Below are 22764 nucleotides of genomic sequence, written 5' to 3'. Positions count from 1 at the left end.
GGCACGGGATCCCAAGGCGTCCGCGCAAGGCCCGGGGAACCAGCGGGGGCTGAGGGAGGGGTGGAGTCGTTACCAAAGGTTCTGCCCGTCCTCGTCGTCGCCTGCCGCGGCGCCACCGTTGCCCGACGCTATCTCGTTGCTCAAGGGGCCGCCTGTGTAAGTCGCAGATAATCCCGGCGGAGAAGAACCGAAGGAGCCGACTCTCCCTACTGCCGCCATCTTGGTCGGGAATCACACCACTCCCGGCAAGACTAAATATGCGAGGCGGCTGAGGCGGCGGCGGTGGAGGCGGCGGGAACCCGGATATGGGGCGTTCAGCGCACGGGAGCGGGGCGGCGCCTGCGGGGGCGGGGCCCCGGGCCGGGACTGATGGAGCGAGCGAGAACAGACTGCGCGTGCGTTGCTGCCTGGCCTGCTCGGAGGGACTGAGCGTGTGCGGGCGGCGGGGTGGGCCGCTCTGCTGCAGCTCAAGTCCACTGATCTGACAGTATTGAACCGCTTGCCTTCCGTTCATCCGCGGCCCTGGACTGCAGCAGGGGGGTTGGGTGTGTCAGGTGAAAAGTGCTCCCTCCCACCCTTCCGACAGATCCCCAAACCCTGCAGCAGGCGCGGAATTCCTGCATTGTCATTGCGGGCCCACCCACTGTTCAGGCTGGGCGCGGTCCCCCGCCCACACCGGTGCTTCGCGGGCGCCTAGATAGAAATGGGTCGCCCGGCTGGTAAAGAGGCTGCCCTGCAACCCTGGGCAGGAGTATTGCTGTGGTCCTGGATTTGTGGACTTTACTTGCATTCTCAAGTGGCGAAGTGTTCCTCAACCTGGACCCACATCAGAAGCAGGTTCTCCCACCCCTAAGCAGCGGCGTGACAAAGTAATTGTTTACCCTGGAAATAGACTGTTATTTTAAAAAAATTATTGTCAGGGCTTGCTTTAATGTTCTTGATGTTTTTGTATGAGATCCTCCATGTGAGATTTGAAAAGACCCACTACGCGGGTCATCTAACCGGTCACTAGACATTAATTCCACACTTACTACGTCGAGCACAGTTGACACTGGGAATACATGGATGGCCTTATACTAGCCCTAAAATAACTCTTTTTCTATTAGAACTTTACTAGGTAAATGTATTCGAATGTCTGAACTCCATGTTTAGAAGGAGTCAATGGTTTTAAGGCTCTATCCTAGTACACACCTGTAAGAGCATTTGCTTAAAATTGCCTGACCTTTGTACGTTATCTCTATCATTTCATATTTGAAAATCACTTGCTAAAATATGACCTGATCAATGCTGTTATGCTAGTGAGAAAATCCACAACTAAAGACTATTTGCTGTATATTAGCGTTACAGTTAGAAGTCTGGAAGCCTTTGGAGGCTGGCAAATCTGAGTCCAGGTCTAGCTTTTTGAGTTTACTGGCTGTGTAACCTTAGGCAATTTACTTAACCTCCGTGAGTCTCGGTTTCCTTATCTGTGAAATGAGGATAAAAGGACCTAGAATTGTTGTGAAGATTAAACGGGATGATTCATGTAAAATGGCTTAGAATAACGACTGGCAAATCTTAAGCGCTCACCACATGTTAATTGTTATCAATGACTTTCTTTACCTTTCAAACCATTAATATCTGACCAACCTCTAGAAGTGATGGGCCTAAAGAACTCTTGGAGCTAAAATTCTTTATCTGTCACCTGTAATGTGAGCACTTTGGGAGGCCAAGGCGGGCAGATTGCTTAAGCCCAGGAGTTCGAGATCAGCCTGGGCAACATGGCGAAACCCCAGCTCTACAACAAAATACAAAAAATTAGCCAAATCCCAGCTACTTGGGAGGCTGAGGTGGGGGGATCACCTGAGTCCAGGAGATCAAGGCTGCAGTGAACTGCGATCATGCCACTGCAGTCCAGCCTGGGTGACAGAGCAAGACCCTGTCACTAAATAAATAAATAAATAAAATAAAACTTTTGATTTTGTTGTTTGTATACTTAGGAAAGGAACCAGAACCCTCCCCAGTAGTCCTACACCACCAGGAGAAGCTGAGTCTTTATGTCACTGTTCTAAAGGAGAGCTGTATACTGCTCTTGGCCCCTCTGAAAGCCAGTTTAGTCTACTTTATTCTTTCAGTCATCTTTTTCCTCAGAGCATTTTCCCATCAATTTTGTTGTCAGTTCCATATCATATTTGCTTAGTCTGAGAAGTGTTTACTTTTTTTTTTTTTTTTTGAGACGGAGTCTCGCTCTGTAGCCCAGGCTGGAGTGCAGTGGCCGGATCTCAGCTCACTGCAAGCTCCGCCTCCCGGGTTCACGCCATTCTCCGGCCTCAGCCTCCCGAGTAGCTGGGACTACAGGCTCCCGCCACCACGTCCGGCTAATTTTTTGTATTTTTAGTAGAGACGGGGTTTCACCGTGTTAGCCAGGATGGTCTCGATCTCCTGACCTCGTGATCCGCCCATCTCGGCCTCCCAAAGTGCTGGGATTACAGGCTTGAGCCACCGCGCCCGGCCAGAAGTGTTTACTTTTATAATAATGTCAGGCTTCTAACACCTCATGACTTCCAGATGCTCAATTCCCCACCTAAACTGAGGTCAAAGTTGTATTCCTTGTGGTTTTATAATATCCCTAACCAGCACTCTTCCATTAAGGTGGCTGACAAAAGTGGTCATTTATGAATGCCTCCTATGTGCCAGGCACTCTGTGTGTGATATTTGCAATCCTCATACTTTGTAAGGGTCAGCGAAATTAAGTAACCTACCCCAGGTCACACAGATCAGAAGTTTATAGATAAACTGAGATTTTTTACTATCTAGTCTGTAAAATGACCTAGGTCAAATCATGTTAAAATAAATGTCCTGGTAATTTTAGGTGCTGTTCTGGTAAATACCTTCTGTGAAAAGCTTTACATTACAAAAATAGGGAAGCTATATATTATGAGGAAGTCTATAAAAGGAAATAATTCAGCAGTCCCTTGGAATTTTTGTTGCATAAATGCTGTTTGATGATTGACCTGTTTTCTATACTATGATTGCTTTTTCTTTATTGCCCAATGTTTTCTTACATCTAAAATTAATAACCATCTTGTTTTTTTTTTTTTTTTTCTTTTGAGACAGAGTCTTGCTCTGTCGCCTAGGCTGGAGTGCAGTGGCACAATCTTGGCTCAATGCAACCTCCGCCTCCTGGGTTCAAGCAATTCTCCTGTCTTAGCCTCCCGAGTAGCTGGGACTACAGGTGCCTGCCAACACGCCTGGCTAATTTTTGTATTTTTAGTAGAAACGGAGTTTCACCTTGTTGGTCAGGCTAGTCTTGAACTCCTGACCTCAGGTGATCCACCCGCCTCTGCCTCCCAAAGTGCTGGGATTACAGGCGTGAGCTACTGCACCCAGCCAACCATCTTCTTTTTCATTTGCTTAGATTTCCATGTCTTTCATTCAGTTTCAAATTCCTGTCCCAGCTGTGTAAAACTCCTTGTTAGATATTTTAACACTTTTACCTTCTTAAAGATACCTTTAAGAACCTTCTGGCCTGCTACATCTAAGTTGGTTATTCTGAAACTGAATACACAGCTGTCATCCTGTTATCTTTCACCATTGTTCAGGAGATTCCCTTTGCCTCAATCTCGTGTCTTCTTTTTGTTTTAGTGTAGAACTTCCTCCAATAGTTTTATGATAAAAAGGCTCACTGGTAAGTCTTTGGATACCTGTGTATCCAGTCAAGGTCAACCAGAGGAAAAATGGCATTCTTAAGGGGGTGCTAGAGGAAAGCTTAATGGAGGGACTGTTTACAAAGGTGTGAACAGTTGAAGAGATAGGACTAGCAATAGGCCTGAAAGGGATAGAGGAAGGAGTGTTTACTAGAATCCAGAGAGAGATGCAGCTTATAGGAAAGGGTTGCCCACCAAGATCTATAGTCTTCAGTAAAGGAACACAGTATCCATCTCTTTCTTTCTGCCCCCGATCTCCTACCAGTGTCACACTTTGACCAAACTCACCCAGGAGCCTGAGGGCAAGAGACCCAAGTGAAGCAACCCATGCAGGTCTACCTCCCTGAGCACAAAGTAGGAATAGAGAAGGATCTCAAGGGGCAAACAAGGTATCTAGCACACCTCCTGTGTTTGAAAATGCATTTAATCTATCCTCACTTAATAATAGTTTGGCTAAGTGTAGAATTCTTGGGTTACAAGCTATCTTCCCTTAGGTTTTTAAAGCCTTGGCCCCTTTGTCTGCTAGATTCCAGTGCTGCCATTGAGAAATCCAAAGCCATTCTGATTTCTGAATCTTTGTTGTGTTTTTTTTTTCTCCTTATTGGAATCCTTTGCAACTTCCACAGATTCCCACTAACACATCTATCCCCCTTCCATTATTTGCACTTTCCTACTCTTCCCTCCTTCTAAGTATTGAAAGAATAATCCATACTCTTTTTTTTTTTTTTTTGAGACGGAGTCTCGCTCTGTCGCCCAGGCTGGAGTGCAGTGGCCAGATCTCAGCTCACTGCAAGCTCCGCCTCCCGGGTTTACGCCATTCTCCTGCCTCAGTCTCCCGAGTAGCTGGGACTACAGGCACCCGCCACCTCACCTGGCTATTTTTTTGTCTTTTTTAGTAGAGACGGGGTTTCACCATGTTAGCCAGGATGGTCTCGATCTCCTGACCTCGTGATCCACCCGTCTCGGCCTCCCAAAGTGCTGGGATTACAGGCTTGAGCCACCGCGCCCGGCCAATAATCCACTCTTATACTAAAGCATTCTCTATGCACTAGAACCCATCTCCTAACTTCAACTCAAGGACATTGTTCCAACAATTATTCCCTTTCTTTCTCTATATAATCATTTTTTATTTCCACTAGATTATTGCCGTTAACATACAAACATACTATTGATTCTCTAATTTTAAAAAAAGAAAGAAAAATTTCTCTGAACCCCACTCCTTCACCAGCTACTACTACATTTCTTTCCTTTTCTTTGAGACAGGGTCTCCCTCTGTCACCCAGGCTGGAGTGCAGTGGTGCAATCTCAGCTCACTGCAACCGCTGCCTCCTGGGTTCAAGCGATTCTCCTGCCTCAGCCTTCTGAGTAGCTGGGATTACAGGTGCATACCACCACACCTGGCTAATTTTTGTATTAGAGACAGGGTTTCACCACGTTGGTCAGGCAGGTCTTGAACTCCTCACCACAGGAGATCTGCCCTCCTCGGCCTCCCAAAGTGCTGGGATTATAAGCGTGAGCTACCACCCCGGGCCTCTTTCCTTGCTTTAACAGCAAAACTCTTTAAAAGAATTTTCTCTCTATGCTATCTTAAATTCCTCTTCCCTCTTGCCCTTATGGCTCACTTCAATCAGGCTTTTACCCCTGTGACTCTACAGAAACTGCTCTTACCCTTGTCAATGACCCCCTTGTTGCTCAATACAATGGTATGCTCTTTATCCTTGTCTTTTTGACCTATCAACAACACAGGATACAGTTGCTCGTTCCTTCTGGATATCCTTCATGTGGCTGCCAGGTCACCATGTTCTCTTTGTGTTTTTCCTCCCTTGGTACTTGTTCCTTCCCAGTCTCCTTTTCTTTACCCATTTTTCTGAGTCAAGGACCTCAGGACTCAGTCTTTGTTCCTCTTCTTTCTCTATACTCATTCCCTTGGTGATGTCATCCAGTCTAACTACTTTAAATTCCATCTACATGATAAAGACTTCTAAATTTATTGCTCCAGCCCAGAGCTCCATCTGGAACTCCAAGTTAATATAGCCAACTGCCTATTCCACATCTCCACTTCAATATCTAATAGATATCTCAAACTCAACATGCCCCAAACTGAACTTCTGTCCTGTGGGAACAAAATAATCTTCTACCTATGGCTTTCCCCATTAGGTAGCAACTCCTTGTTGCTTTGTTGCTTAGGCCCAAAACCTGAGTCATGCTTGACTTCTCTATTTCACATGACACATTGAATCCATGAGGAATCCTGTTGTCTCTACCTTCAAAACATACCCACAATCCAACTTCTTACCACACTTCCCCTGATACCCTTTGACCTGAGCTATCATTTCGTGCCTAAATACTGTAAAAGGCTCTTCTACATAACATCTACAGTGATCCTTTAAGAATGTAAGTGAGACCACGTCACTTCTATGCTCAAAACCCGATGGTGGCTCCTCATTTTAGTTGGAGGAAAAGCCAAAGACCTTACAATGACCCATAACGCCGTGCAGGATCTGGCCCCACTGCCCCTCTGACCTCCATTCCACTCTTCCCTTCAATTTCCCCCTTTCAACCACCTTCAGCCCCGCTGCTGTTTCTTGAATCTGTGGTGTGTCTCTTTGCTTTGAGGCCTTTGTTCTAGCTGTTCCTTCTGTTTTGAAGGCGGTGAGGAGCTGTCCATCCCAGTGTCTTCCCCAAGGTAGCCAGTTGGCCAACTCCCTCTTCTCCTGCAGTGAGTGTGCTCCGTTCTCAACTTCTCAGTGATGTCTATCCTGACCACCCCATTTAACATTGCAACCTGGCCCTTCACCTCTGAAATTCCAGATTCTCCTTACCTTGCTCTTTTTTCGTTCTCCATAGCACTTATTATTGCCTAACATAGTATAGGATTTACTTGTTTAGTAGAACTCAAGCTCTGTGAGGGCAAGGATCTTTATCTTCTTCAGTAATGTACCCCAAGCACTTAGTACCTGGAACATAGCAGGCCTTCTGTAAAGATTTGCTGAAAATATGAATAAATGAATGAATCTACTTGTTACCAGTGTTCCAAAATTTCAGAATATGTGTGTGGGTGCGTGTGTGCATGCTTGTGTATGTGTATGTGTGTGTGTGTGTATTTAAGAGAAGATAAAAATTCTTCATTCCAACACCTGAAAGCAGGAGCTCTCTTTTATGATATTTTAACCATTAAATTAATTTATTTAGAGACAGGGTCTTGCTCTGTTGCTCAGGCCAGAGTGCTGTGGGACAATCATGGCTCACTGTAATTTTGAGCCCCTGGGCTTAAGTGAACCTCCTGCCTCAGCCTCCTGAGTAGCTAGGACTATACCCATGTGCCACCATGTTCCAGCTCTTTTTTTTTTTTTTTTAGACAAAGTCACACTCTATCATCCAGGCTGGAATGCAGTGACCTGATCTCAGCTCACTGCAACCTCAACCTCCTGGATTCAAGTGATCCCCCCACCTCAGCCTCCTGAGTAACTGGGACTACAGGTGCACGCCACCACGCCTAGCTAATTTTCAAAATTTTTATACAGACAGGGTTTTGCTTTGTTACCCAGGCTGATTTTTTTTTTTTTTTTTTTTTTTTTTTGGTAGAGACAAGGTCTCACTATGTTACCCAGGCTGGTCTCAAACTCCTGAACTCAAGCCATCGTCCTGCCTCAGCCTCTCAAAGCACTGGGATTACAGACATGAGCCATCACACCCAGCCTTAACCATTTTAAAAATATAAATCACTTAAAAGTATATTATACACACCACTCCTTTCCTATTTTAACAAGTTATATAAACATAGATTTATGTTTTCCTAAAGGCCCTTGGCTTCCTTAGGCTCGTCAATAATACTACCATGTTATATCTGGGAAGTGCTCAGGTCCTACTGGGATTCCCCGGGTGTATCCCAGATGACTCTGCCTTTTGGTTTGGTTTCTAATTCAGCTGAGCCTCAGGGCCTGTAAGTGGGAAATGGAACACCAGCCAAAAGAGAGACAGCTCCTCCTCTCTCCAGCTTCCTGTCTCCCAAGAGCTACACGTCTCTCCTCTCTGCTTACTTCTCTTCTCTCCTCTCTCTGTCAACCAGCGTCCTCTGCAAACTCATCAGCTTTCTCAAGGTCACATTGGGTATTTCTCTATCTCAACAAAAGTGATGCAGAAACCTAGTTTGACTGGGAGGGGAACTTTCCGAAGGTCTGGAGCGGGGGACTGTAGAACCACTTCCTCTTTCTTTTGGGGATGACTTCCGTGTTTGGGAACCAGAACAAGACAGCTACCACTTAGGCTGCTTCCTATTGCATCAGTTCCACAGGCTGCCACCAGCAGATTTTCAGATAAAACCTGCTTCACCCGTGGCACCAAATGGTGGCAGTCACAGTTGGTATTAAATGCTGGCTGAAAGGCCAAAATCAAGAGAAAAAGGAAGTAAACAAGATGAGTGGACCCTTAAAGTTTCACTCTATGAGCAACTCAAATGATAGCGTTGAAAAGGACTTCTGAGTTTAAATAGTCCCATCCGCTACACAATATATGAATCTTTTTTTTTTTTTTTTTTGGTAACATTCCTGACATTTGAGACAAACTGGTAATGCTAGAATTGGCAGAGTCTTTGCGAGCCATCTCTCCCAGCAGACCCAACCAGGGATGCCATTAAAGACGGAGCAAACACCTACGGTCATTTATATTTGCTTTCCTTTGAGTCGTGTTTATCTCATTCTAAGTACTTCCTTAGAATGAAATGATGGGTATCTAATTCATTTCGCAGTCGCCAGCCCCTCTAATTATAGACCTATCCTTCCTCTTACTTCTCACCTAGGAATTTTTGTCAAGTGAACCCTCACAGAACATCGTATCTTAGCACAAATAAAGAGATGGAGAAATACCTAAGAGAAAGTGAAATAGACTCTCTTGGTGGATTGGTTTTTTCATAGAAAGGGCCAGGCACAGTGGCTCTCACCTGTAATTCCAGGACTTTGGGAGGCGGAAGTGCAGATCACTTGTGGCCAGGAGTTCAAGATCAGCCTGGCCAACACTGCAAAACCCCATCTCTACAAACTGTACAAAAATTAGCCGGACATGGTGGGGCATGCCTGTAATCCCAGCTACTCGGGAGGCTGAGGCAGGAGAATCGCTTGAGCCCGGGAGATGGAGGCTGCAGTGAACCAAGATCGAACCACTGCACTCCAGCCTGGGCGACAAAGTGAGACTCCACCTCAAAAAAAAAAAAAAAAAAAAACCCTCTTATTTTTACATCTAATGTGAAATCTTTTCTTTCTTTCTTTCTTTCTTTCTTTCTTTCTTTCTTTCTTTCTTATTATTATTATTTTGAGACAGAGTCTCGCTGTGTCACCCAGGCTGGAGTGCAGTGGCACGATCTCAGCTTACTGCAAGCTCTGCCTCCCAGGTTCACACCATTCTCCTGCCTCAGCCTCCCGAGTGGCTGGGACTACAGGTGCACCACCACACCCGGCTAATTTTTTGTAGAGACGGGGTTTCACCACGTTAGCTAGGATGGTCACGATCTCCTGACCTCTTGATCCACCCACCTCGGCCTCCCAAGGTGCTGGGATTACAGGCATGAGCCACCATGCCTGGCCCCTCATTTCTTTAAAAAAAAAAAAAGTACTGGTGTATGTGTGTGTGTGCGCGCGTGCACACGCATACCCAAGTATACTTTAGGACAAAATTTTACAAAGAAATTTTTGTTTTGTTTTGTTGTGGTTTGTTTTTATTAGATGGAGTTACATTCTTTTTATCCAGGCTGGAGTACAATGGCTCAATCTCAGCTCACTGCAAACTCCTCCTCCCGAATTTAAGCGATTCTCCTGCCTCAGCCTCCCGAATAGCTGCGATTACAGGAGTACACCACCATGACCAGCTAATTTTTTTGCATTTTTAGTAGAGACGGGGTTTTGCCATGTTGGCCAGGTTGGTCTCGAACTCCTGACCTCAGGTGATACGCCCGCCTCGGCCTCCCAAAGTGCTGGAATTACAGGCATGAGCCACCGTGCCTGGCCAAGAAATTGTTTTTCATTGGCTTAGAAATGTATCATTCAGAAATAAACCTCTCTGATTTTTTTTTTTTTTTTTTTTAAGATGGAGTTTCACTCTTGTTGCCCAGGCTGGAGTACAATGGCACGATCTTGGCTCACCGCAACCTCTGCCTCCCAGGTTCAAGCGATTCTTCTGCCTCAGCCTCCCTGGTAGCTGGGATTACAAGCATGTGCCACCATGCCCGGCTAATTTTGTATTTTTAGTAGAGACAGGGTTTCTCCATGTTGGTCAGGCTGGTCTCGAACTCCTTACCTTAGGTGATCCGCCTGCCTTGGCCTCCCAAAGTGCTGGGATTATAGGCCTGAGCCACCGCACCTGGCCAGAATATTTATTTTTTTAATTCCAGGATAAGGTAATAGTGGAATTGCCCTTCATTTCAGACTGAACTCCTCACCACAATTTCCATATTCATTCTTGGAAAATGGGTGATGAATGGAAGGATAGTAACCTATAAAATCAACTCATACCCACAGCAGCTTGAGTGGACAATAAGTGAGATGCACAGGGAAAACACAGAGACTTATTTTTTAGGCTGGAAGTATTCTTCATCTAACTGTTTTAATTATCTACTTACACATTTTTCAATACTAAACAGATAGGAATTTTAGGGTGCTTAGTTATCACTGTTTTAATCTATTCTTTGCCACTGAAAAGAGGAAAGAAAAAGGTCCACTGACTAATGTATTGTTAATTGCATATTTATTATACATATTTTTGGAGGATCTAATTTTCTTGTAATCAAATACTCTGAAGTTCAAGTTCATTACTTTTATTTAGATAGTGATTTTAATGCCACTTAGTTCTCTGATTTCCAGTGTGACACTCTACCGCTCTCTTTGCTTCCTAAAGGAGAAGATATTTAATAACTTATTTTATAGATTGAGATCTGCCAACACTAGATCACAAAGGTAATTAAGTTTTTCTTCTTTGGAGGCTCTGAGTTAGGCCAAACCGGAAAAAAATATAATTCTCTGGTATTTTTAGAAATGTGCTATCTTTTGTAGCTGTAGGTGATTTCATATTCATACCAATTTAGTCTACTTTAGAGCTAATTATGACTTCTTATTGCTCTTACTAAAAGTAAGCCTAGAATTATAGTCTATTATATTCTCCACCAACCAAAACGTTATGTATGTTTCTTTTTTCCTCACATGGGAAAGAGGATGAAAGAGTTGCCCAGTGGGAATTTTTTTATAAGCAAAATGAATCCATTCTTTTACACCATACAATATTACAAAGTTGTTTATTTGAAGATATTTAAGGAGATTCTAAGGATCCTAAACTTTTTGCTACTGGAAACAAAAAGCTTAAATTGTCTAGTAATGTGAAAGTGGAATCAGGAAGCGCTTTGTCTTTTATAATCCTTCCTCAATAAATCCCAGGATTGTTTTGAGGGCTCAGCTTCATCCTATATTCAGTTCACATATTGATAAATGAGGAATATCTAAATCAACTACTGGAATTTTCACTCTGATATATACATATATGTGTAAAATTTCCACCCTGATATACATATATAAAATATATATCAATATAATACATTGATATAGTATATATGTAAAATATATCAATATGTATATCAATATGTATAGATATATATCCAAAATATATATCTATATATAGATACATAGATATATATTATATGAAATATTATATATAGATATATATATTTTTTTGAGACGGAGTTTTGCTGTCGTTGTTCAGGCTGGAGTGCCGTGGTGCAATCTCAGCTCACTGCAGCCTCTGCCTCCCAGGTTCAAGTGATTCTCCTGCCTCAGCCTCCCTAGTAGCTGGGATTACAGGCGTCCACCACCACGCCCAGCTAATTTTTATATTTTTAGTAGAAGCAAGGCTTCACCATGTTGATCTGCCAGCCTCGGCCTACCAAAGTGCTGGGATTACAGGCATGAGCCACCATGCCCAGCCTAAAATATATTTTTATGTGTGTGTGTGTGTGTGTGTATATATATATATATATATATATATGGAGAGAGAGAGAGAGCGCGCGCGCATGCATGCGAGCAAGCTGGGTGTGGTGGCTCATGCATGTAATCCCAGCACTTTGGGAGGCAGAGGCTGGCACATCACATGAGGCCGGGAGTTCGAGACCAGCCTGGCCAACATGGTGAAACCCTGTCTTCTGTAAAAATACAAAAATTAGCTGGGCATGGTGACACGCATCTGTGCCACCTAGTCCCAGCTACTCGGGGGACTGAGCCACGAGGATCACTTGAACCTGGGAGGCAGAGGTTGTGGTGAACTGAGATCAGGCAATGGTACAGTCGTGGCTCACCACAGCCTCGACTTTCCTGGCTTAAGCAATCCTCCCAACTCAGCTTCCCCAGTAACTGGGACTACAGGCTCACCCCACAACGCCTCACTAATTTTTGTGTTTTTAGTAAAGACGGGATTTCACCGTGTTACCCAGGCTGGTCTTGAACTCCTGGGCTCAAGTGATCTGCCTGCCTTGGCCTCCTAAAGTGCCCGGATTATAGGCATAAGCCACCATGGCAGCCTTAATGTATTCTTATTTGGATACACTGGCTCTAGTCTAAGAAACATTGGCGGCATGAACTCATAGTTTAAAGATTTGTCTAAAGTGACAGCAATATTATATTGAGTCCAACGTTTTAGACTGTCCTCTCCTCATCAAAGGTAAGTCTTTTTTTTTTTTTTTTTTTTTTGAGACAGAGTCTGGCTCTGTCAGCCAGGCTGGAGTGCAGTGGCACAATCTTGTCTCACTACAACCTCCGCCCCCCGGGCTCAAGCAGTTCTCTTGCCTCAGCCTCCCGAGTAGCTGGGATTACAGGCGTGTGCCACCACGCCCGGCTAATTTTTGTATTTTTAGTAGAGACAGGGTTTCACTATGTTGGCCGGGCTGATCTCGAACTCCTGACCTCAGGTGATCCACCCACCCTGGCCTCCCAAAGTGCTGGGATTACAGGTGTGAGCTGCCATGCCTGGCCCATCAAAGGTAAGTCTTGAATCAAATTATGTTCATATTAAATTGAGGAGCATGGCAGTTAGTTTGCATTATTTAGATGATATAGAATGTTTGGATTTAATGTTTGTGGTAAGGGTAATGGATTATAGAGTCCATGCTCCAGAATCAGACGAAGGCGAGTTCAAATTTAGACTCTTGCTACTAATTAGCTATGTGTCACTGGAGTTCCTTCAATGCCAAAGCATATTTCCTCAACTCTAATAGGGTTCTTCTGAGGAATAAACAACCACACAAATCTGACACATAGTAGGAACTCAATAAATGTTAGCAGAAATGTTTACTGTTATTTTTATTTGAGATAGATTTATAAGGCTATTTTTTTATTGCACAGTTTCTCAATTTTGAATGGTTTAAATGCACACAGATACCCTGGGATCCTCATTAAAATACAGATTCATGGCTCATGCCTGTAATCCCAGCACTTGGGAAGGCTGAGGTGGGTGGATCACTTGAGGCCAGGAGTTCGAGACCAGCCTGGCCAACATAGTGAAATTCCCTCTACTAAAAATACAAAAATTAGCCCAGCATGGTGGCACACACCTGTAGTCCCTGCTACTCAGGAGGCTGAGGCACAAGAATCACTTGAACCTGGGAGGTGGAGGTTGGTTGCAGTGAGCCAAGATCCTGCCACTGCACTCCAGTTTTTTTAAGACAGCAAGACTCTGTCTTAAATATATATATATATATGCAGATTCTGATTCAGTTATACTGGGGTGGAGTCTGAGGTTCTTCATCTCTAACAAACCTCCAGGTGGACATTTGTATCACTGAATGCAGAACACGGTTACACAATAGAAAAAACATAAGCTTTGGATTTATCCTTCTATGAACTGGAATCCTGGTGAGCTGTGTGACCTAGGCAAGGTCAAACTTCCTCCTCTCTAAGAGGGAGATAATAATATCTATTTCTAATTAAATCAATTTTCATCAAATAAAAAATAGTATACTAAAATAGTACCTGGCATACTGTAGGTGCTTAACAAATATAAGTTCAGGCTGGGCAGGGTGGCCCACACCTGTAATCCCAGCACTTTGGGAGGCCAAGGCAGGTGGATCATCTGAGGTCAGGAGTTTGAGACCAGCCTGGCCAACATGGTGAAACCCCGTCTTTACTAAAAATACAGAAAAAATTAACTGGGCATGGTGGCATGCACCTGTAATCCCAACTAATGAGGAGACTGAGACAGAAGAATTGCTTGAACCGGGGAGGTGGAGGTTGTAATGAGACGAGATCGCACCACTGCACTCCAGCCTGGGTGACACAGCAAGATTCCAACTGAAAAAAAATATATATGTATATATATATATGTGTGTGTGTGTGTGTGTGTGTGTGTGTGTGTGTTCAATTTTTCTGTAAGAAATGCTTTATTGGTCTGTCCAGTATGGAGGGGTTGTGATAGTTTCCATTCCTAAAAGAATGGAAAAGTCCAATTTCCTTTGAAAACTTCTTAGAATTCTAACTTGATGAAATTAACGTCAACATTGGTTTAAAAGTTTGTCATTGCATAGCAAGCAAATCAATTCATACCAGATGGCGAGCAAACAGATTGGGAAAATGCCCCAGGCAAGCAATGGGACTTGGAGACAGAGTGGGTGGGATTTCTGCAGGCATGGATAACTGGGAAAAGGAGCTAATTCTGAAGCATTTTATTTTACTATTATTTTCTTCTACCCTTTTTATTATGGAAAATTTTAAACATAAAAGTACAGAGGGTGATATAATGAACCCCACATACCCATCATTCGGCTTTGGTAGTTATCAGCACATGGCCAATCTTTAGTTTACCTTCCTCCCTCTTCCTCCTTCTCTGAATTATTTTAAAGCACATTCAAGACATAGTATTTGATCTATAAATATTGCAATGCATATATTTAAAAAATAAGGACTCTTGGCCGGGTGCAGTGGCTCACGCCTGTAAATCCCAGCACTTTGGGAGGCCAAGGTGGGTGGATCATGAGGTCAGGAGTTTGAGACCAGCCTGACCAACACGGTGAAACCCTGTATCTACTAAAAATACAAAAATTAGCTGGGCGTGGTGGCATGTGCCTATAATCCCAGCTACTCTGGAGGCTGAGGCAGGAGAATCACTTGAACCCAGGAGGGGAGGTTGCAGTGAGCCAAGATCGCACCACTGCACTCCAGCCTGAGCGACAGAGCAAGACTCCGTCTCAAAAAAACAATAAATAAAATAATTTTTAAAAAGGACTCTTAACTTTAAAAAGCATAACCATAATACTGTCATAATAATTCATTCAAAAATGACATTGAATTTATAGTATATATTTTAATTATTATCCAATTTTACTAGGCAATGAGATAACTATTAAAGTGGAATTCAAAATAACCCAACACTTAAGAACAAGGTAAATACACTTGTTCCCTGAACATTGTTGTTATCAAGGAGGGCAGAACAGTCATTGTCTTATCAGCAGCTATGACATTCACGGCATCCCTCCTCTCACTGCTCCGGCTGATTCTTAATTGGTCTGCCAGCTCTGGGTCTCGATTACATCCTTAAAATTGTCCCCTGTATTCTAAGCCCTCCCAGCTTAATTATCTCTGACAGAAATAAACTGCCTTTAACTTTTGCCAGGAGCAGGGCACCCCTGGCAAGCTGATCTGAATTCTAGGCTCTCAAAAAGTGCTTTTAGTTCTAGGATCTCATAAAATACTAGAGCTGTAAGGGACTTCATAGTTCAGCTACTAGAAAAAAACCAAGGGACAAGAGTGTTAAATAGCTTGCTCTGCCTCGTAATTACCTAAAAACCTTTCAAAATAAAGGCAAATCGTTATGTGTCTAACCTGACCTTTCTGTGTGGTACAATTTCAAGGAGTTTCTTCTCTTATTTTACAATATTTGGGTATCTTTTCTTGAGTTATCTCATTGAAATCCTTCTTGAACCCATATAAAATTTTCATTCCAATTTTTATTTGATTGATTGATTGATTGATTGATTGAGACGGGGTTTTGCTGTGTTGCCCAGGCCAGAGTGCGGTGGTGCGATCTTGGCTCACTGCAACCTCTGCCTCCTTGGCTCAAGCCATCCTCCTACCTCAGTGTCCCGAGTAGATGGGACTACAGGCACGCACCACCATGCCCCCCCAATTTATGTATTTTTTGTGGAGACAGGGTTTGACCATGTTGCCCACGCTGGTCTCAAACTCCTGAGCTCAAGCTATCCATCCCTCAGCCTCCCAAAGTGCTGGGATTACAGTTGTGAGTCACTGCGTCCCGCCTCAATTTTTAATTACAAAATATTTCACATATACAACTACTAAAAATAAGGTATCGATATATTAATACACACATTATACAAAACAAATGTAATAGTCTCAAAGAGATTAAGTGCCTTGCTCAATCTACACAGCTAATGAATGGCAGACTAAGACCATATTCTTTTTCCACATCATGCTAATAATGGGTACCTTTTTATACTGACTGAATGAGATAGACGGACACCCATGCTTCCTAAGCACCCCCTTAAAACTATTTCATGCCTGGTATTAAGTAAAATCTCACAATTAAACAAGAACTCTATTAACTTTAATATTTGACTTATAGACTTTGGTGTAGTCCAGTGGTTCTTCAACTTGAATGAGCATAAGAAACAACTGGAGGGTTTGTTCCAACACAGATCGTTGAGTCCTACCCCAGAGTTTCTAATTCATTAGGTTGGGGTGGGTGCGTAAGATTTTGCATTTCTAATGAATTCACGTGTGATACTGATGCTGCTGGTCTGGGGGCACCCTTTAAGAGCCATCGGGCTAGGGTTAGATACTGCATCCTAGACTTAGCCCAGACAACAAACTAGTGTGAATGGGCCACTTAACCTCTGAGTTTCCATTGTCTCATCTGTACAATAAGCATTCTGGACCAGTTCTACTATTATGAGTTTACGATTAAGAACTATCTTCAAACAAATATATTAAAATACCTTGGCGAGGGGCATATATTGACTGGGGAGGGGCATGAGGAGGAGACTTCTGGGATGGAAATGTTCTAGTTCTTGATCTGGATGGTTGTTATATGTGTGTACCTAGGTAAAAATTTACCAAGCTGTGCATTTAAGATTAATGTACATTATATAATTTAACGTATGTATGTGAACTTCAATAAAAAGATTTTTAAAAAGCTTCTTGCCAAAAATGGAAATTAAATGTTTGCATATTCTAATTTTTATTTTTAGTGTGACACAGTAATATAATTTTTTATTGCCTGCATAAATAATATCCACCAATGTCATACTAAGTAACAGAAAAAATAAGGCTTTAACATCCATCCATTTACACAGCTAGGGGATATTAAAACTGCAGCTGGTATGAACTTAGCTCTTCATTCTGTTTACCCAGAGAGACCAGGGCAGTAGGGAATCTGGGAGCATTGCAGAGGTGGATATGGGCGAGCATATTCTTCTGTGTTTCATAAATTCAACCAGGATGTCACAAAAACAGTTGGTTCGCAAATGACCTGGGTGAATATCGCTGGATCTTCATTAAGATGCAACGAATTTTGCGGGTTCTCAAATAAGGGAAAGAAGAATCACATATGCAGTTTATTTGCATTGACTCATTTGAATGCATTGGTCCAAAAAACAAAACACAAAAAAGAACAAGAAAAAATTAAATGGTTCAGACTTATGTTCTGGACAAGAAGCATATGTCCTGGAATGAGAGCAATGTGGGAGATATGAATCTACAGACCCCTAAGTCAATCTCAGTTCTGGACTCTCAGTAAAGTGCCAGAGCTAAAGAGTGCATCTCTTCCCAATGCTGTGTTCACTTACATTATGTTGGGAGCTTCAATCTGACCATAGGGGAAATTTACACCATGGATATCAGCAAATGCTACAAATCAGGATGCTTTATTTCAGGGAGCCAGCCTACCAGCATATTACTGCTCACCTACCTCTTGTGGTGGGGACATCTTGACCATATTGAATATGCTTTTAGCATATAAAGATACGGAGTTTTTCATACAACATGAAGTCTAACTGTAACTACAACATGAAGTCTAACTGTAACTACAACATGAAGTCTAACTGTAACTACAACATGAAGTCTAACTACTTCATCTGGTGCTCAAAAGAACAGCTAGCTCTTCCTACATCAGAAGACAAGTTGACGGTTTAGAGCTTACATAGAGCCAATTTCATGTCTGTAGCTCCACAGAGTAATATTTATGTCTTAAGGTACCTTGTGATTGATTTCAGGCTCTTTTTCAAATACATATTCAAAGTATTGTCTAAACACGGTGGCTCATGCCTGTAATCCTAGCACTTTGGGAGTCGGCGGCAGGTGGATCGCTTGAGTCCAGGAGTTCGAGATTAGCCTGAGCAATGTGGTGAAACCCCATCTCTACAAAACGTACAAAAAATAGCCAGCTGTGGTGGTGCATGCCTGTAGTCTCAACTACTTAGGAGGCTGAGGTGGGAGGATGGCTTGAGCACAGGAGGTCGAGGCTGCAGTGAGCTGAGATTGTACCATTGCACTCCTGGGTGACAGAGTGAGACACTGTCTCAAAATGAAACAAAACAAAACAAAACAAAAAAAAAAACAAAGTATTTTGAAGGTAGTTATGTGCTGTTTTAAGACCAGAGCTGCTGTGCAGGGTGTGGCTTCTAAGTGAATTAATTCCTGTACTAATATGCAGGTCCCAAAAAAGCCAATGATTCATTTTGGTGTTAATGACTGGAAGTCAGGGCCAGATTTAACTAGGGAACAGGATTGCACCTTGATACAACTATCAAGCCAGAGTACTTTTTCATCTTGGCCAAAACATTGCTGTGATATCCATGATCTGCTCAGAATTTACTGAGAATCATGATGATGTTTTAGAAGGAACATTCATTCTCATGGAGTTAAGGGGTTTGGGGTGTATAGTCTAGGACTTGTACCTAATTAAGATCTTGGATAAATCATTTCACTTCTCTAGACTTCGGAGTCTGAGGGATGAGGGGGTAATGTGGATAGTCTCTTGTGCCTTCTAGCTTTTCAGAAAAGAAAAACTAAACCAGCTTGCAGCCAATGTGTAACCTGCAGCCGTAAATAGACAGTTGCATGTATAAATATGCAATGTCTACATGGTGTGATTGAAAAAGTTTCTATGTGCCACATCCCCAATATGTCCCATCCATATATACTCTGGCCTCATAATGTGAGTCTCTGCATAGAATTAGAGCAGTGTGGCATGGTGGCAAGGAGACTGGAAAAATCCTACTTCTGAGCTGTGTATCTTTGGGTACATTACTTAATCTCTCTAAGTCTCAGTTTCTTCATCTATAGATGAATGGGTTGAATACCTACTCATGGGGCTGTTGAGGATTAAATAAACTGAGTATTCAAAAGGGTTCATAAGATAGCATAATACAAATATTAATTATTAACACTCATCCCTGTAGTGTGGAAGGTGATTTAAGATGTCAGAATGACAGTGAAATTCTGCATGCTTAATAATAAGAATACAATAATAGCCTTCAAAAGAGATGAATGTTCTACTTAGAACATTCAAAGACATAACAACAACAAAGACCACTTAACTTCCTAACTCAGGTAATAGTTTATAAATAAGTTGATTCTTAGAGATTGAACAATGGATTATTCAGTCTGAAATTATGTAGGCCTTTTGTTTTCCCTCTATCTCTTGCTAATTGTACATATTAAGGTTAGAAGAAAATGAAAAGCAAGAAGGTGTGCTGCCTGAGAGGGACCAGCTGGCCACCAAGTGTTCCTCCCCAGCTGGCACCCTTATTGCCTTCCCCCCAGCACTTAGTCACCAGGTCATCTCTCAGGGACAGATTCACATTAGTGGAGTTCAGAGAGACTGATATATAAACTAGAATTCTATTTTATTGATTTACAAGGAGACTCCTTTCTGAGGAGCTGAACATCTGCATTATTTTTGCCAGTAAGTTCTAGTCACACAAATAACAGTTATAGAAACAGAAAACCCAAATTATGGTGGTTTAAACAAGACAGTCATTTCTCTTTCCCATATAGGAAGTCTGGTCATATGTAAGTCCAAATCGATACAGTAATTTCAATGTGTCATCTGAACTATAAGCTTCTGCTCTGTCATCCTCAACCTGTAACTTCCTTTCTCAAGGTCACTCCATGGTCCAAGATGACTGCTAGAAGCCACTCATGATGTCCATGTCCCAGGCAGCAATAAGGAGGAAAGAAGAAAGAAGGATGCATCCCCTGAGTTTCAAGAGACTTTCTGTTAGTCCCATAAATATTTCCACTTACACTTCATTGATGAAGATCTAGTCTTATAGCCCCATCTAGCTACAAGGGCAGTTGGGAAGTGTAGTCTTTTAGCCAGGCACATTGTTACCCCAAATAAAGTGGAGGTTCTATTATTAGGAAGGGAATGAAAAAGATGTTGAGATAGGTATTCCTGCTGCAGCTACCAAATTACAATCATAAGTGGCTGAATGAGCAAAGAGTTAGATGTGTGATTTGAAGACCACATTGTTAGGCTGAGCTTCTCAAACCTCAAACACAGTTTGGCTCAAACACAGTTTGGCTCAAACACAGCTAAGGCTGAACTTCTCAAACTTCAGTGTGCACACGAATCACCAGGGATCGTGTTAAAATGCAGATCCTGGTTCAGAATATCAGAGGGCGGGACTGAGATTCTGCATTTCTAATAAGCTCCTAGATAATCTGGTCTGTGGATCACATTTTGAGTAGAAGGACCTAAGGCATCATTCCTAACATTATTGGTATTTTCTCTAACAATCAGAGGGAAGCAGGTAATGCAGCCAGAGTACCGCATAGGGAACCATGGGCTAGGGGTGCTTTGGGTGCCTAGATTTGGAGTAAGTGGACACTAGCTAAAGTTCAGTGCTCCAATTTGCTCTCACTAAACCTACTATAGCAACTTTCCCTTTCACAGCATCTGCCCTACACGCATACTGACTGAGATTCCTTCAAGGAGTGAGTTAAGAAAAAGGGAGGAATAAGAAACAGGGGAAAGTAGCCACCCTGGGCGTCATGATCTTGACTCAGAATCAGTCTACTGTTCTGCTTAAGAGAACAGACTTTGGTTACACTGAGGCAGGAATTTTACTTTTGTCCTGCCTTGAGAAGTGCCTTGGATACCATGTAAAGCCATCAAAATGGCTCCCAGACCCAAGATATCCACCTTCTACCGCCCATGGAGAAAGCCAAAACTACAACACTAAAACTACAAAATGTCTCTTGCTTTGCTTTGCTCCTACTTAGCCCAACTGACTTCTCCAGATCACAGAGGATAATTCTTTTTGATATATGTGGGACTCCATCAACTGCCCATTCTTACTAATTATGCCATTGCAAAAGGGCCACATAAGAAGAGAGACATAGGTTACTGCCATATTTTAAACTCCTGGAAGTTTTGTGGTTTTTATTTTTTATTTTTTTTTTAGTAAAGAAAAGCCAAAAGAGGCTGGGCAGAGTGGCTCACACCTGTAATCCCAGCACTTTGAGGGGCCAAGGTGGGCAGATCAATGTGAGCTCAGGAGTTTGAGACCAGCCTGGCCAAAATGGCAAAACTCCATCTCTACTAAAAATACAAAACTTAGTTGAGTGATGGTGGTGCATGCCTGTAGTCCCAGCTACTCGGGAGGAGAATTGCTTGAACACAGGAGGTGGAGGTTGTAGTGAGGCGAGATGGTGCCACTGCACTCCAGCCTGGGTAACAGAGCGAGACTCCAGCCTGGGTAATAGAGCGAGACTCCATCTCAAAAAAAGAAAAATAGGCCGGGCGCGGTGGCTCAAGCCTGTAATCCCAGCACTTTGGGAGGCCGAGACGGGCGGATCACGAGGTCAGGAGATCGAGACCATCCTGGCTAACACGGTGAAACCCCGTCTCTACTAAAAAATACAAAAAACTAGCCGGGCGAGGTGGCGGGCGCCTGTAGTCCCAGCTACTCGGGAGGCTGAGGCAGGAGAATGGCGTAAACCCGGGAGGCGGAGCTTGCAGTGAGCTGAGATCCGGCCACTGCACTCCAGCCTGGGCGGCAGAGCCAGACTCCGTCTCAAAAAAAAAAAAAAAAAAAAAAAAGAAAAAGAAAAAGACTGGGTGTGGTGCCTCACACCTGTAATCCCAACAATTTGGGAGGCTGAGGCAGGTGGATCACCTGAGGTCAGGAGTTCGAGACCAGCCTGGCCAACGTGGTGAAACCCCGTCTCCACTAAAAATACAAAAATTAGCTGGGCGTGGTGGCAGGCACCTGTAATCCCAGCTACTCAGGAGGCTAAGGCAGGGGAATCACTGGAACCCAGGAGGTGGAAGTTGCAGTGAGCCAAGATCGCGCCATTGCGCTCCAGCCTGGGAGACAAGAGCAAGACTTCATCTCAAAAAAAAAAAAAAAAGGCCGGGCGCAGTGGCTCAAGCCTGTAATCCCAGTACTTTGGGAGGCCGAGGCGGGTGGATCACGAAGTCAGGAGATCGAGACCATCCTGGCTAACATGGTGAAACCCCGTCTCTACTAAAATTACAAAAAACTAGCCGGGCGTGGTGGCGGGCGCCTGTAGTCCCAGCTACTCGGAGGCTGAGGCAGGAGAATGGCGTAAACCCGGGAGGCGGAGCTTGCAGTGAGCCGAGATCCGGCCACTGCACTCCAGCCTGGGTGACACAGCGAGACTCCGTCTCAAAAAAAAAAAAAAAAAAAAAAAAAAAGCAAAAGAGAATTATTTAAAATGTACTGTGTATTATATTTACCTTAAATACATTTATAATTTTAATATACATACAAAATGCAATGATTGAATATATGTGAAGCCAAAAGACTAAATTTGAGGCCCTTTGTGACTGCAAGGCCAAGGCCAATGGCCCTCTTTACTCCTCGTGATAAACTTTGGGACCAGACATCCCCCTGCTCCCTCCCCATTCCCAGTGTGCTTGGGTGGGCTCTATGGCATGAGCTACTAATTGTCTATCTAATATCCACCACTCTTATCTTCCTCTCTAAGCAAACTGCAACTTTATTTCAGGGGCAATGGGCGACTTAAAATACATAGTCTCCCAGTTTCCCTTATAGCTTGGTGTGGGC

At 43.2% G+C, this 22764-nt stretch overlaps 1 protein-coding gene across 1 annotated transcript in view; it reads right to left on the bottom strand.

Moving 5' to 3' along the window:
* DYNC1LI1 (dynein cytoplasmic 1 light intermediate chain 1) overlaps positions 1 to 241 on the bottom strand; it is a 44512-nt gene extending 44271 nt beyond the window's left edge. Inside the window, exon 1 of the mRNA XM_015132392.3 lies at positions 74 to 241. Within this exon, the coding sequence (XP_014987878.1) occupies positions 74 to 219 (146 nt within the window). The 5' untranslated portion in view covers positions 220 to 241. The remainder of the gene's footprint in view (positions 1 to 73) is intronic.
* Between the last annotated feature and the right edge of the window lie 22523 nt (positions 242 to 22764).

The sequence above is a fragment of the Macaca mulatta genome, chromosome 2, assembly GCF_049350105.2.
Source record: "Macaca mulatta isolate MMU2019108-1 chromosome 2, T2T-MMU8v2.0, whole genome shotgun sequence".
NCBI classification, from domain to species: domain Eukaryota; kingdom Metazoa; phylum Chordata; class Mammalia; order Primates; family Cercopithecidae; genus Macaca; species Macaca mulatta.
Note: the sequence above shows the minus strand (reverse complement) of the source record. Positions and strands in the feature narration are given on the sequence as shown.